Source organism: Protopterus annectens, chromosome 3.part1 (genome assembly GCF_019279795.1).
Source record: "Protopterus annectens isolate FY-2018-M chromosome 3.part1, PAN1.0, whole genome shotgun sequence".
Classification (NCBI taxonomy): Eukaryota; Metazoa; Chordata; order Ceratodontiformes; family Protopteridae; genus Protopterus; species Protopterus annectens.
The window spans coordinates 1,467,651,121-1,467,667,217 of record NC_056732.1 but is presented as its reverse complement, the minus strand read 5'-3'; the positions used below and the strand labels follow the sequence as shown (position 1 = coordinate 1,467,667,217).

The window sequence follows — 16,097 nt, the reverse complement described above, 5'->3', positions numbered from 1 at the left end:
CAGCCACCCCATCATTTTGGCACTATCACCCATCTTCTATTTGTATGTCCACAAGATGAAGTAGCCAAAACTTCATATCTTCCACCTTTCAACTTTTTGTTTTCTCCCATTAAATGCGTGTCTTGTAATGCAATTACCTGTGCTCTCAATTTTCTAATATAATTCAATATCCTATCCCTTTTATTCCTGGTTCAGAGCCTGTTCCCATTCCAAATCATTATTTCATCTGTTTCCAAGGTTTCACACACATATATATATATATATATATATATATATATATATATATATATATATATATACATATACACTACACAGAGAAGAAGAGAGGGGTGAAGTGGGTGACATGCAGGATAGACAGAGTTGGCAGTTGCCAGTGATAGGGGTTCTGGAAGACTCTTATCCTAGTTAATCCCACCATCACCCCTCCCTTCCCTCCATCTTTTACCATTCTCCATTGTAATTATTATTCTGCCTTGTCTAGGATCCTTATTATTAACCTCCTGTTCTACACCTTTCATGGCTAGATGCTTCACCCCTCCTCAATCCTATCTATTACTGTAGCTATATACATTTTACAAAAAATATGATCAACAGAGTCATGCTGTCGTCTGAGTTGTTCAACATATCCTTAAATCCTTAGGTCTGTTATAACTGTGACACAAGACTTCATTGCTTGGAGACTCCTGCCTTCTCCAGCAAAAATCTCAACTGCTCCACAGCCTCCTCATATTTCTTGCACTACCCCCATTGCAAGCCTCCATATATCTCTTGTAACACCTCCATCCCAACCCTCCTCATATCTCTTGCACCACCTCCATCACAAGCCTTCTCATATCCCTTGCACTGCCTACATCCCAATCCTCCTCAAATTCCTTTCACCACCTCCATCTCAAGCCTCCTCATGTCCCTTACACCACCTCCATCACACGCCTGCTCACATCTCTTGCACCACTTCCATCCCAAGCCTCCACATATATTGTGCACCACCTCCATCGCAAGCCTCCACATATCTCTTGCAATGCCTACATGCCAAGCCTCCTCATATCTCTTGCACCACTTCCATTGCAAGCCTCCTCATATCTCTTGCACAACCTCCATCCCAAGCCTGCTCATATCTCTTGCACAACCTCCATCCCAAGCCTCTTCTTATCTCTTGCACCACCCCCATCCTAAGCCACCTCACATCTATTGCACCACCTCCATTTCACATTCATTACTACCCATCATCCCCTCCATTTACACTAAGTGAGCTCATCTCATCTCTGTACTTTTTAACTCATTAACTACCACCTCCTTTCTGCCATCCCATTGCATTCCTAACCAGTTCAGCTCTCCATTCTTTCTTCTGTCTAAATCTTTTTTTCCTATCTTATGCCCTGTAATTTCAACCATCTCGTGTTCACTTCATCTGCTGGTTACCTTAGCCTCCAAGTAATTTCTCATCCCCCTATTTTAATATAAACTAACAAATGCTTTTGTGCACCCCACTGCAGCATCGTGATTTGTCTCTGCACTCTCTTAATTTTATAATTCCACTATCCACAAAGATGGTTGAATAAACATGTCATCCGCTCTCCCATGAATGTCACCTGCGATCCATGTTTCTTTGAGAGGCATTACAACATGCCCAAAACTCCTTACATGTACCAGTTTTAGAAGCCCTCCATTATACAAATTCAAAGATATTATTTCTGAAACATCAAATATTAACCCTTTTTTATTTTTATACAGACTTCCCCATCATGGGCAAACCTCACCACTGTTTTCAATCCAGTGGTAAATTTTGCTTTCTCCCACCTTCTAGCCTCCCTTTTTTAATACATTTGCTGTCGTTATTTCAGTCCTCCTGCAGTGTTACACTGGGGCAAAAAATTTCAGCAATTAACAGATCTCTAGTCACTGAGAATAGAATACCTACATATGCTGCTTTTTTCCTTTATAAATACTTTTAGGATCCCGAACCATTAAAACTTCCCCTTCCCCGTCATACTTCCAGGTACTCATCCCTTCTTACTAAGTATGCAGTAACATTTCTGTTGCAGGAACAGACAAACATCAGCCTTAATGCCTCTGTTTGATTAGGAACACCCACTCCTTTGTTAACCTTTCCGTAATGTTGCATTATCACAATCCCCCATGTGCTTAGTATGACAGTTGTTTTTAAACAACTCATACTAAAATAATCAATTTATGTGTCCCACACTTGCGTCCACTTCCAACAAAAACAGTCCACCTTCTGTTCACTCAGCTCTTCTGAAGAATTATAGTCCAAAAACACAAATATATTTATCTCTGTTTGCTAGGAAAGTCTGACTGGGATGATATATTGCCCTCAAGTTCACCAGTCCATCTCATTGACCATTACTCTGCCGCATCTCACTTTCTGAATGATCCACATCTTTTCTCTAAGCTTTTCTCATTTCCTAAACAAGGGGAAGTACCCCATGCATTCCCCAGTTTGTCCTATCAGGCTTTAACTTTGTGAATGTACATTCTTTGACTGACCATCTCCACTGTCCACATTCAGTTTCAGTTTAATCTGTTTATTTACGAAGTGTAATGGATGTGAAGATAGATGAAGGCTGCCAGCCTAGCCAGATAGAATTTTGTAGATAATGCTATCATTTGTAAATATTAATGTAAGCCACATGCTTGTTCTCTTTGCTAAATGCTGAACTTCAAAAATGCAACCACATTGCACTCTGCTGGAGGAAAGCGGATTCTGGAATCGACATGTCTGGATGAAGGAATTCTGGCTACTGTTTTGAGATCAGAGTTAATTGTTGGAATTTGCATGTATAATGTATTTTACTACTCTGGCTTCCTGACCAGCTGCAAGATCAAAAGGGCTATTAACCTCTGATTTCCAGTTAACCTGGGAACCAGAAAGAAATAATGTAATCTGAAATGAATCAGTGGTACTATGTTATCAATTTAAGGACAGAAAGAATGAGGGCATTTTAGCGTTTGTCTTGAGAACATCCAACTCACCACCACTCTGCCCAAGTATTTCTCTGTGATCTCTGAACTCTTGACTAGTACTATGTAGTAAGAAGTATTGTCTTGTGTTTTTATTATTTATTATTAAATATTTTTAAACTTTTCAACTGTGTTTTATGTAGAGATAATTTAAGCTCTAGAGTCCATTGCAAGTCTATAGTGATACTGGCCAAGCCACTCAAGTAAGCCTTGACTGTTCAATTGCACTTACCATTTGGATAATAATATTGCACAGTATAATTGAACACCCTTTCATAAGGGCCTTTTAGCAACTAATAAATATTAGTGGGTGGTGGCAAGTGGTACTACCATATAAACTGGGTAAAAGGGGCACAGCTGGAGAACCGGTGCCAGCCTTCCCCAGGAGTGTCTGTGTGGTTGTATATAAATCTTATCTCAAAGTGTGTGTGTGTGTGTGTGTGTGTGTGTGCGTGTGTGTGTGTGTGTGTGCCAGCTACTTGGGCAGGAACATGGAGCACTAGTTGGACAGAGAGGGTGCTGGAGGTTTTAGCTTGGCTACTAGGCTGAGATCTGGACTGTATACCTGTGCCATTGGGGAGTCTTATTGGGGACCTGGAGAGGAAGGGAGAAACCAGTCCCATTCTGACTGTGATCTCTGTGTACTCTTAAGGGAAATTGTAATGTGTATTCATTGTCCTTTCTCTATATGGATGCCCCTCACTGGTGTTAGTGGTGAGAACTGAGGTTCCTTGATTGCTGGGCCAGTGCACGGGCATCACAATGGATCTTCTTGGTTAGTGAAGGATTTTGTCACTCTGTGTGAAAATCTTCAAATAGCTGAATAGATGAGGTGCCATCTTGTTTTTTCTTTACTTATATGCCCTTAAAATTGGCAACATTGCATTTTGTAGCTTATGTGTTTTAAAAGAAAAATCACGCTCCAGAAACACTAGAGTTTCTCTGACTTTCAGTTTCTTTTCTGGTTTCCCTATCTCCTGTAACAGCCTTTCCTTTAGTGCAAACATCTGTAGTCCAACAGTCACTGGTCTTTGCCCCCTCTTCTCTTCTAGAGCAGGCTGTAATGCAGTGCCTTGTTCTCTTTTGAGTTTGATTTATTTCACTGGGTTCCCTGACCACTTCTCTAACAGCCCCACTACAGAACCAACCTAGTCTCTCCCTTCACAATTTTCTGGCAAACCAACCAAATTAATCTTCTTCCTTCTGACCCAAATCGACAGTCTTCACTTCTAAACAATCAAGCCTTGCTTCTGCTGTCTTCACATGGGCTTTTAACTTCTCATTGTCTGTCAATATGCACTCATTTAAACCTTACACCACCTCTCTGATCTTTTTTTTCTTATGAATGCAGCGCTATCTGTATGGGTCAGTTTCTTGTCTTTTATTACCTTCCAAATAGTCTCTGATATAACTGGCTCACAGGAGCGATCCTGCTCTTGAGCCATTGTTTCAGACCCTTGCATGCTCCCCTTATGCGGTCTCGATTTTTTTTTTACTTTCTTTTTCAAGGACCGCCCACTGTCAAGTATTAGTCCTGATTTATTTTCCCCTTCTCCCCTTCTCTGTATGGCTGTGGTGGTGCAGTGGTTAGCATTGTCGCCTCACAGCAAGAGATTCTCTCATTCAATTCTTGGCTGGAGTGCCTTCTGTGTGGAGTCTACATATCCTCCCCATGGTCGAGTGACGTTTAAAGACATGCAGGTAGATGCGTGCATAAATGGATGTGCCTTCTTTGAAGGTTGGGTGTCAGGCTGGCAACCCGGCACTGTAAAAATTCAATGCCAATCATTAGCGGACTGGAGTACCACTGCAGCGACCCCTAACCGGGAAAAGCCGAAAGACATTACTATTTTTCCCCTTCTCTGCAAAGGATTTTTTTTTTAATGAGGCTTCATAGTTAATGTCCAAAAAAATTCACTAATCACAGCAGAACTGCTGTAGCTTAGGGCAGTACCATACCAGAAGTCTGCTTAATACACTTTTTTTGTCGTATTCTTTTAGCTAATAGATCTACAACACCACCATTGGTGTTAGTTGTTAAGAAGAAATTACGCCATTTGCCACTTTTTCTTCCTTCTTCTATCAAGGACAGAATTAATTTTTCTGTCTAGATTACACATTGAGTTTTGACAATGAACTATGGCTTGTTGCATCTGATAGACCAAGAAGAAATAACTGCCATTATGATGGAGTATATAGCCAGGGAAATTGCCTTTATAAGGATATGTTGGCTATAGAAAATTTTAATTTGATTTTGGACAATAAGTTATTTTTATTTCAGACTTATTTTTTCAATAAGCCTTGGGATTGATCATGGGTGCTGTTATGGTCCCTATGGATATGAATTTATTTTGTGGCTGACTAGGTAGACAAATTTATTTATGCTTAAACAAAAGTGAATATAAAATTAGATATACATTTGATGACATTTGTATTTTGTGGCAGGGTAATGAGGCAACAGTAGCTAAATTTGCACAGTATATCAGTACTAACACCACTAATTAACAATTGTTGCAGTATAAATCAGAAACTGTTTGCAGTATATAGATGGATTTTAAACGTCATGTGTTGATATACGGTATCCATTAAGTTAAGATGAGAATAAAGTGAATGAAGTCGCAACAAAGAGTCATACTAGCTATAGGCTAATAGCTAATACTAATACTGTTACTTTAGCAATGCCAATGACCAGACTTCTTGTCCAGGGATGGGCATATTAGTTAGTAGTTATACAGGTTGTATTAAAGCCATTATTAACATTAATTTGAAGTTGTTCCATGCTAATCACGTTCTTTCCAAAACAATTGGTCATGTTCCATGTTTTGTCATAATAAGGAAGGTAATTTACATAATTTATGTAGCTTATTGGAAGGAAGTAGAAATGATGCAAAAACAAGGGCATTCCCACTAGTACACCTAAGGGTACATTTGGTTGTGGTGGGTAAAAAAGTTTGGCAAATAGTTCTTGCTTTGTGGACCCTAAGAATGAAGTGATTTATGAAAGTGCAGAAATATACTTATGTTGCGAATTGTTCAACTTGTTGTACACTGTGTTAGAAAAACAAGGTTTTTGTAAAGGGTGCCTGATCATTTCTATTCTGGTAAATGAAAAGAAGAATGTAATGATTTAAGAAGGTATACAACAAAGTGTAATGAATTTAAAAAGTATTTTTTGTTGTAGAAAGTGCAATAAGTAGTCTGAGAGATGAGGATTTAGAATCGACCCTGAACAGAAAGTCTAATAACAATTAAAATTAAATGGCAGTACATACCATACCTCTCAACTGTACAGATTTTCACAGAATGTCCAGATATTTGCATCTTACTTTTGATCTGTTTCTCACAAAATTGTGGCTTTCTAGCAAATCATTGGCAATTTTCTGTTTGATTGGAAGGGTTGTGTGCTGTTTCTGCTTACTAGTGATAACTTACCTTCTGACTGATTCCTTCAGGCATATCTTATCAGCAGTCAAGCTTCTTCTCCAGCTACAGTATGAATAGTTACCCCAGTCCTGCTGATCCTTGGCTAAAAGGAAAAAAAAAATAAAGAACAAGTTCATACCACCCATGTGGGCTCTTACTATGCCTCAGCTGATAGTGGGTGACTCTAGTGGACACTGTTGGTTCTTCAGACCACTCACTTGTTTCCTGTAATAGCTCTGGTATAGCCTTGCTAGCCACTATGACTCTGGTTGAGGCATGTCCTCTGCAGCTGTTCCAGTGCCCTGCTTGTGCATTGGAGAACCAACCAGTTTGGGTATTGGAGATATTTTGAGAGGATCTTCTTGAGGTGACCAGGGAAAGAGACCCTTTGCTCAGGATAATATACTGTCCCCTAAAATGAATCACACTGAAAATAAGAAGATGATATCTGTTTATAAAATAATGTTATTACATTGGCAAAGAGTTTATCACAGAAATTTAATTCAGAGGGCTATTTGTTTTCTATTACGGACACTAATTCAAAGTAAGAGGACACATTTTCTGATGACTCTGACATTGACAGAGACACGGACTCTGATTCACCAGATAATTAGCCTGAAGTTGGCCTCATGTAAGCTTTGTCCTTTTCTAAGACTATTTCTAGACTAAGAGATCTGTTTTCTTCGGAACAGATAGCTGTTCCCCCAGAGTTAGGCAGATATTATGATTTGCTAGAACAAGAAGTCCCTAACTCTACACCTATTCCTCCTATTTTGTTAGCTTATGTTCCTGATTCTGCCTTAGCAGTTCCTAAAAAAAAAAAATAAATTGTACAGAGTTTCACAAGCTGATAAATGTATCTATTCTCATTTGAGAGTCGATCCAGTGGATATCACACCTATAGCTCCAGCAGCAAAAAATCATCCTTCCTTCTCCAGCCCCCTTCCTGAGGATAAGGAGGGTAAGTAATTGAACAGACTGGGTAAGATATTTTTTCTTCTGCTACATTAGCCTTCAAAATCCTAAACTAATAATGCTACATGTGGAAGTTTATTTAGAAATGTGCCAATAGCTTAGAATAATTTTTCTGCTTCTCTGTTCCCTGAGGGTAGGCATTATGTGAATCAGGTTGTATCCGTCCTGTCTCAAGTGTCCAAATATGCCTTAAAAAATGTGTATAATTGTTCTGATACTGTTTCCTGGGCTACTGCTTCAGCTACTGTTTTGAGGAAATTTGTTTCAGTATGCAACCAAAACTTTTCAGATGAGTTAAGGTCAGAAGTTATGAGTTCTTCTCTAGACACAAGAGGTTTCACTTGAGCCTGGTGCTACCCCAGTCCTCAGACAATGGGATGAGAGAGGTAAAGTGATGCAGGGGGGGCTTCTAAGATTTTTCAGGTCAACATATTCTTCACTTCCAAACTATCTGCCTCTTTCAAAGGAAATAAACAAGCAGACAATGCAGCCTAATAACAGACAGGTGCCCAAGAAGAAATGTTAGGTGGGTAACGACCCCATAAGCAAAAATAAAAAAAATTTAAAAAAATCTTAGAAAGAGTCAGACATCAGCTTCAGAGTGACCATGCCAGAGACATGGTCACCTTCCTACCTAATTCTGCTCCTGCTTCCATTCTACTTTCTCAGTATCTGGCCCTAAATTGAGTCGTGTGTAGTTGGCCTACCAATTTCTTTCCCTGGGAAAGAAATCGATGATGTGGCTACTTGCTGAAGCAGACATTCGACACTTACATGTCGATGAACAGGTACTCAGGATTCTGTACCTGCGACGTTATAATATAGACCCTTTTCTGTCTTTTTTGCCTACATGTAAAATAGAAGCTAGACACACAGCAGACATATCTAAGTTTATGGAACTATACAAAGCAGTTTTCACACTTTTAGTATCCCAGTATATATCTTTTAATGTTTTGTTAGAAGGTGCTATAAAAAAACAACTTCATGACTTTTTTCACAAGTCTGCAAAATATCTAAATGTGTACATGATTTAAAATGTTTATATTACAGCAATCTATCCATCCTCAACCCCTTTCTTCCCATTTTGCACATGGGATCAGGGTGTCACATCAGAAGTGACAATCATCTCGAGCCAAGGTTTACAACTCTGGTTGGCTAGCCCTGCCAAGTTAGTTCATTTGTACCACTCACTCACATGCACACTTTCACCTATGGCCAATTTAGAGTGTCCAATCCACCTACTGCATGTCTTTGCAATGTGGGAGGAAACCCATGTAACCACAGGGAGGACATGCAGATTCTGCACAAAAAGCACCCCAGCCGAGATTTGAACGCAGAACCTCTTGCTGTAAGGTAATAACACTAACTGCTACACCATCACGGCCACCAAATAATTCTATATTAGTTTTGAAGAACACAGAGTTAAAAGCACAATTGTTTGTGCATTACTTTTTATGCATGGTGAGTACTGCTGTTGTAATTAAAATACTTAATTAAGAACTGATTATGTAGGGGAGGTGGAGTTGCACATGCATACATAAATACAGGGGTACTTGATATAATCTAAACACACAAACCATCAAAGTCTATAATGCCAACATAAAAAAATCCAAAAACAAACATTAGCACTTTATTGTGCATTCCCTGAGATCTAACCTCAGAGTGTGCAAGAATAAAACAATGATTTTTGCAGGGGTCAAGCCCCACTGCATCTCCCACACCCCTGTTAATTATATATTCTCACTCAGAGTTTGCATAATACCAAGGAAAAGGGAATATTCCCCATCTTATCCAGTCTTAAACAATTACTGACCATCTGTTTAGTCGACTTAAGTTTGTTGACGTTATTTGCTAATTGACTACATTAAAGGTGTGTGTGTGTGTGTGTGTGTGTGTGTGTGTGTGTGTGTGTGTGTGTGCGCACTTCAGTGGCAAATCTACAGTCTGCTTTTTGTTAGGCTGATAATAAACTGCTTTATTATATTGCTTGCTGGATCTCTGTTGTTTTGGATTTATAATACTGCTTCTGTGCACTTCAAGATTTCGTGGAAGCAACTGATATATACACATATATATATATATATATATATATATATATATATATATATATATATATCATCATCATCTTCTTTTGGCTGTTCCTGTTAGGGGTTGCCACAGCGGATCATCTGTTTCTGTATGCATACAAACATACATGCAATCACTCACACTCCCTCGTGTGTGTGTGTGTGTGTGTGTGTGTGTGTGTGTGTGTGTGTGTGTGTGTGTGTGTGTGTGTGTGTGTGTGTGTGTGTGTGTGTGTGGTGTGTGTTTGTGCAAGTAATGTACTGTTATTGCCAGCACTGAGTAACATGTTATTTTTGTGTTTTATCTATTTCATGTTGTTGCTAAGATATGTGTTTGCATTGCAACAGAGAACCAACAGGACAGAAAATGCTCAAATGTCACAAGATTAAAAAAAGGTAATGAGGCAGTGCACTTGTTTCCTCTCTGCGCTCTATATGAATATAGCTGTGCTTCTGTCCCTGTCTCTAGAGAGAGTGGTTACTGTATATGATTTCATTCTTATTTTTACTTTACAGTTGCATTAGCATTAAATGCTTCTAACACATTCATTTGTTGAAGCATACTTCTATATGAATACTTGAAAATTATTTTGAAAGAACAGAAAATGCAGATGCTTTACTGCACTAATGTGTACTTATGTGTCCGATTTCATTCTCATTCATTTGTTAAAATATGGTTATCTGAGTACTTTAAAATGCAGATATTTTGCTAAATTAATGTATTAGTTAAGAGGGCAAACCAATATTTAAAGCTTTTCTAACTAGCAGCAGTTACCCTGCAGTGCCTCTGATGCTTCAGGGAATTCAGCAAAACCACCAAATACTTCTGTATGTAGTTATCATATCTTGATGATTTAACGTGGCTACTGATCATATATTGGGTGCACTCAAACAGCTTACCTTTTAACATTTATCAAAGTAGCTTTTCAATTCCAGACGTTTACATGTGTGCATTGAAATTTGTGTGGTGTACCTTCTGACTGTGTAGCTAATACGAAACATTCTTTAAAAATGACAATGCAATCTTATCTTCCTTCATAGGAGACAACAATATTGCACCAGTCCTTGCTACCCTCTGTGGCAGAGAACTTCCTGGTCCTATCAGATCTACTGGTGATGCTATGTTCATTCGTTTTACCTCTGATTCCATCATCTCTGGGGGTGGCTTCAATGCTTCTTTTCACAAAAGTAAGTTTATTTTTTCTTTTCATTCTAGTATTCATCCAGTTATCTCCAAGAAATGGCATAAAGCAAGCAAACGTTATTATAATTATTTCAATGCATGACTCACTGTGCATCCACCCCAAACACTACCCACCTGTAGGAAGGAGCTGTAATGTAAAATTTTAATATTTCTGGAAAGAGCACACTGTAGCTGAGAAATTGCACTACAATTTTCTTTTTTTTTCACTCCTTTTTGAAAATGCTGAAATTTGATATGCTGCTCATCCAGAATTTATAGCTCTCTATGTTGAACTTGGCCATAGTGTTATCATTCTGTGCATCCAGGCAACTCTTACCTCAAGGAACAAAAATACATAACATAGATGTGATATACGTCTTTTTTGGAACAGTATACATTTTGCAATTACTTAAGCTTTTAGGCTTGCAGGGGCCCTTTGTTGGAAGTTATTAAGTTACTGCTGTGATATAGTGCTTGAATTTATAGCTGTGTCTAGAATAAGAGTTTCTTTAAAAAATGCCAGTGTGAGGAAAAAATGTGTAGCTTGTATACTTAGTATGATAACCACTACAATTACTAAGCCTGTGTTGTTCCAATAAAGGGTGTTACATCACATATGTACTCTAGCGTCTGTGTTTTTGTTAGAGGACCAACATATTATTTCTTCATTTTTTTACCTAACCTTGGGGGTAATTGTAGGAGTATAACCCTCTTGAAAAAGAGATTTGTTTTACTGCAGATTACCCCTGTTTTCTGGCAGTTATTCCTTCTAACTAAAAAAGAAATTGCCACCCTTGCTGCTCCTAAGATTTACTGTTATTGTGCAACCTGCCTTTCCTGAGACTTTGCTCTTCTGAACGCTACAACTAGCTGCAGTACAAGTAGGAGTGTGTAAGCCACATGGGCGTACATACTATAAGCAGGAGAAGTGGGTTAGAATTCCATGATTATTTCCTAATTGCATTCAAGCAGATTGCATTCGCCTACAGAAAGTTAGCCTGCTTTTTTCAGAATTGCATGCATTATCTCAAGTGAAGAATACCGTATCAGTCATGTGCATGCAAGGTTAGCAATTGTGGAACAGCTCCTGCAATCCTAGCTTGTCATATGTACTGCAAACAGTTCTGCTGCATGCAAACAGGCAGCATGTTCTGTGACAGTAGTTTCTCTAAATGTGCTAACCTTTTCTTAGAAATGCCTTTGAATTGTTTGTAAAGTTAAACTATAGACAGTGTGTGTTAACTGCATTCTTTTTCCTGGTAATATTCTCAACAATTAGCATCTCCTCTCCCACTTGAAATTGGTGAAATGAAATAGTCAAAGTGATGGTGCCATCTCTATCCTGAAACTACTTCTGAGACATTTGAAATTACCAGCCAGCAGTGAAGATGTGTCTCACAGGCAGTTTTATGCAATGTGATTCAAAAAATGCACATCTCAGTCAGACAAAGGTACTTTCCAGTTAGCCATACAAATAAACAAATTAAAGCTAGTACCACTTAAACGTCATGTAAGCAACAACAGTACTAGTCTGCATACCAGCAACACTAACTGAAAAGGTAGCTTGAGGCAAACATCATTTCTATTTTCCATAGCTTTCCAATGCTTTCCAGAGAAAAGTTCTTTTTTACTGCTGAAAGAGTGGGAATTGTTTCTAATCTTCTTTCATAGATACACAGCTCATGCACCAAGAAAATGCATGACTACTTTCCTTTTAGCTGTATATGTTGTGGTGCTGTTACTTTACATTATAGTTAGTACCTTTCTTAAGTCAAGCTGTTCTGTTAAGCTTCCAACTAGACATTATTCCACATGTTCAAACTAATTATACTGCTGTTTCTTTTCTAGGTTGCGGTGGATATTTCCATGTCAATAGTGGTATCCTCACCTCTGCACATTACCCTCAATCCTACCCAGCCAACCAGAATTGCACCTGGCATGTGGTGGTTACCAGTGGTTATACTATCAATGTCAACTTTGAACAGCCTTTCCAAATTCAAGGCTCTGGCACTAGATGCAGCAGCGGAGATTATCTGTAGGTATACAGATGACACCTTCTCACACTTTCTATTCACTACATGATATCTTGTTTTGGGCAATAGCAGAAAGGAGCCAATGGGATGGGTTTGTGCCAGGAAAAACAGGAAAATGGGGATGATTGCTTAATGGCATTGGGAAAGAGGATTTAGTGGATTTAGTGGATGTGGGTCAATACCATTCTAGTTGAATATGAGAGGAAATCCCTTAAGTAAGCACTTGGTTAACAGCTTGCACTGAGTCTGCAGTGCATGTAGGGCTCACTGACATGGGGAGGTACTGATACACTGACATGGAAAGCTACTGATACACTGACATGGGGGAGCTGCTGATACACTGACATGGAAAGCTACTGATACACTGACATGGGGGAGCTGCTGATGCACTAACATGGGGGAGCTGCTGATACACTGACATGGAAAGCTACTGATACACTGACATGGGGGAGCTGCTGATGCACTAACATGGGGGAGTTGCTGATACACTGACATGAGGAGCTGCTGATACACTGACATATGAAGCTGCTGATACACTGACATGGGGAGCTGCTGATACACTGACATGGGGAGCTGCTGATACATTGACATGAGGAGCTGCTGATACACTTACATGGGGAGCTGCTGATGCACTGACATGGGGAGCTGCTGATTCACTGACATGAGGTTCTGCTGATACACTGACATGAGGAGCTGCTGATAGACTGACATGAGGAGCTGCTGATACACTGACATGAGGATCTGCTGATACACTGACATGGGGAGCTGCTGATACACTGATATGGGGAGCTGCTGATACACTGACATGGGGAGCTGCTGATACACTGACATGGGGAACTGCTGATACACAATATAATGACATGGGGAGCTGCTGATACAGGAACTGGCAGAAGTAGAATTTTCCATATCCTCCTTACCAAGAATGTCGGGTCATCAGAGGACTACACACAGGAATATAAACTACCCCTAGTCCTCCAACCTTGGAGTTGATTATATTTTGTTGTGTGTTTATGCTAGTGACTTCCCACATAGAAAGGCTATTGATCCCTCATTCTTGGTGATGGAAAGATTTGGAAAGGATGATTTTGTGTATATTTCCTTGGCCAGCTTCATTTTTGGTCATTGGTTGCAGACCGCAACATCATTAAATAGATACTGTCTGTGGACACAGTTGTCTGATAGGGGCCAGGATTTGTCAGATGACACAGGCACTTAGGTCACTAAACTACAAGTACCATTATGACTCAGTTATAGACAATATAGGTGTGAATGACATGAGAAGTACCTCCCTGAGCTATATGAAGAGAAACATGATGGACCTCTCTGAATACATTTTGCAAGTTGTTATGATCCTTGCATTGACTAGCATTCTACCCTCACAAAGAATGATACCACATTACAAACAGAAAATAATTGACTTCAATAGTTGGATTAGTTACTGTTGTTATTCCAAGGGGGATCCAGTATTTGCCAGCCTGGGATGACATGACTGACAGACCATGCTGCTTTGCCAGAGATAGTCTACACCTGTCGCCACTAGGCGTTTGAATACTGGCCAAGGCATTAACCATCCCAATAGTTCCTTTTTTAGGTAGTGGGAAAGCAACAAACCTGTCAACATAACAAATTATTCTAATGTCAGGCTGAATGTACTACTATATTGCTCAATGCTAAGAATCTTAACAAGAAAGTGTACTCCCTGGAAGCTTTCTTGCATTGAAGAATGCTGATGTCTGTGCAGTGTCAGAGGCATAGTTCAAGGCTGTGAAAGTACTCCAGTAGTGCAAAGCTACAATGCCTATAACACATTCAGGAAAAAAATGAAAGAAAGAGGTGTTTCCCTTTATATAAAAAACAATCACACCTCTAGATTGATCAAGCAGGATGACTCACTTGAGGTACTCCATGTCCAGCTGACCACAGGCAAAATCCTCCATCATATCATGGCTAGCTATAGTTCCCCAGCCATGAAACATGCAAACCACTCCACAAACCTGAAGTTACTAAAATCACTTACCATTCAACCCAACACACTACTCAAGGGTGATTTTAGCTACCCCTCCATAAACTGGGAAATATACACGACCACTAGTCTAAAGGCTGAGCAATTCCTGGACTTTGCCAGTGCAACTGCTCTGGAATAGCTGGTCTGCACTCCCATTAGGGGCTCAACTATCCTTGACAGACTACTCATAAACATACCTCTTAACTGTCCAAACTTTCTCAGAATGTCCAGGTTTTTGTATCATATTTTTGTCTGTTCCTCACTAAGGACTGAAGTCACTAAATAATGACATACATTTTAGTTTCAGACTTCATACCCTTCAGAAAATGCATGATGACACAAATCCTGTTATTATAGCAACTTTCTATGTTTATAAGAGCAATGTTTAAAATATGGCCCTATTTCGGGGCCTTTGTCTCACATTAGCTTAGACTTTGTCCATATTTCTTGTGGTAAGAGGTTGAGAGGTATGCTCACAAACATGGAGTATTGCACAATCCCAGTGTAATGTTTTAATTGGTAAAATTGGATCATAAATTGATCTCCTTTTATATAAATGTAACATTAGAACCCCCTTCAAAACCTTAACCCCTAAATATTTTTTCCAAGGCAAATACCATCTACTAAGTAATAGCATAGGTAATTTTAAAGCTCCCCCTAACCTCAAAAACACAGAGGCTTATGCAGAAGTATACATGAATGCTCTGTACAACCACTTATACAACTGTGTAGAAACAGCAGTACTTGACTGAACTAAACCCATGTCTAGCCAGAAAAAAACAAGTCACTCTAGTGGATCCCTGGCATAAATAGACTATACAGTGGAAGGCAGACATTCCTGTTTAAAAGTAAGTGAGAGGGTGCACAACAGTGAAAAAAATCCCTCATAGTCTCAATAGGAAAATCTGGGAACTAGTTAAGTCTTCAAAGAATAAAATAGCCTCCCAAGCAAAGGATAACTACAAAGAATTTTTTGCTATTCCTGAAATCTTAAGGGAAACACTCAACAATGTTCTGAGTTGGCTGTAGATGATACTACCTGTACTCAGCCAGATGAAATAGCAAACCTGCTGGCAGTGGCGGCTGGTGACATCAAATTAAAGGGGGACTGCAGGAGACAGCTGAATGGGTGTGGCCAATGGGAAGAGGTGTGACCAACTAGAAAGGGGTGGAGCTATGATAAAAACCACAACAACTGGAACTTTAATTAAATATGCTGCCCTGGGTGCCAAACCGTCATTATGAGAGTCCAATCAAGACAAAATGAAGTGTAGAAGAAAAAAATATTTCAGTGCATTGGCTACATAACAACTTACTTAATATGTAGATGGAAACACAAAGGTTGTGAGGCATGAAAAAATAAATTGCTTTTTAAATACATTACTGGAATGCCAGTCAAAATCAAGTATAAAAAAAAAAACAAGCAGCACTCA

At 39.3% G+C, this 16,097-nt stretch overlaps 1 protein-coding gene across 1 annotated transcript in view; it reads left to right on the top strand.

The window, feature by feature from the left end:
• The window catches only part of LOC122797794 (cubilin-like), a 2,156,354-nt gene that overhangs the window by 888,093 nt on the left and 1,252,164 nt on the right, over nucleotides 1-16,097 (top strand). Inside the window, 2 exon segments of the mRNA XM_044066315.1 lie at nucleotides 10,485-10,631; nucleotides 12,475-12,665. Of these exon segments, the coding sequence (XP_043922250.1) occupies nucleotides 10,485-10,631; nucleotides 12,475-12,665 (338 nt within the window).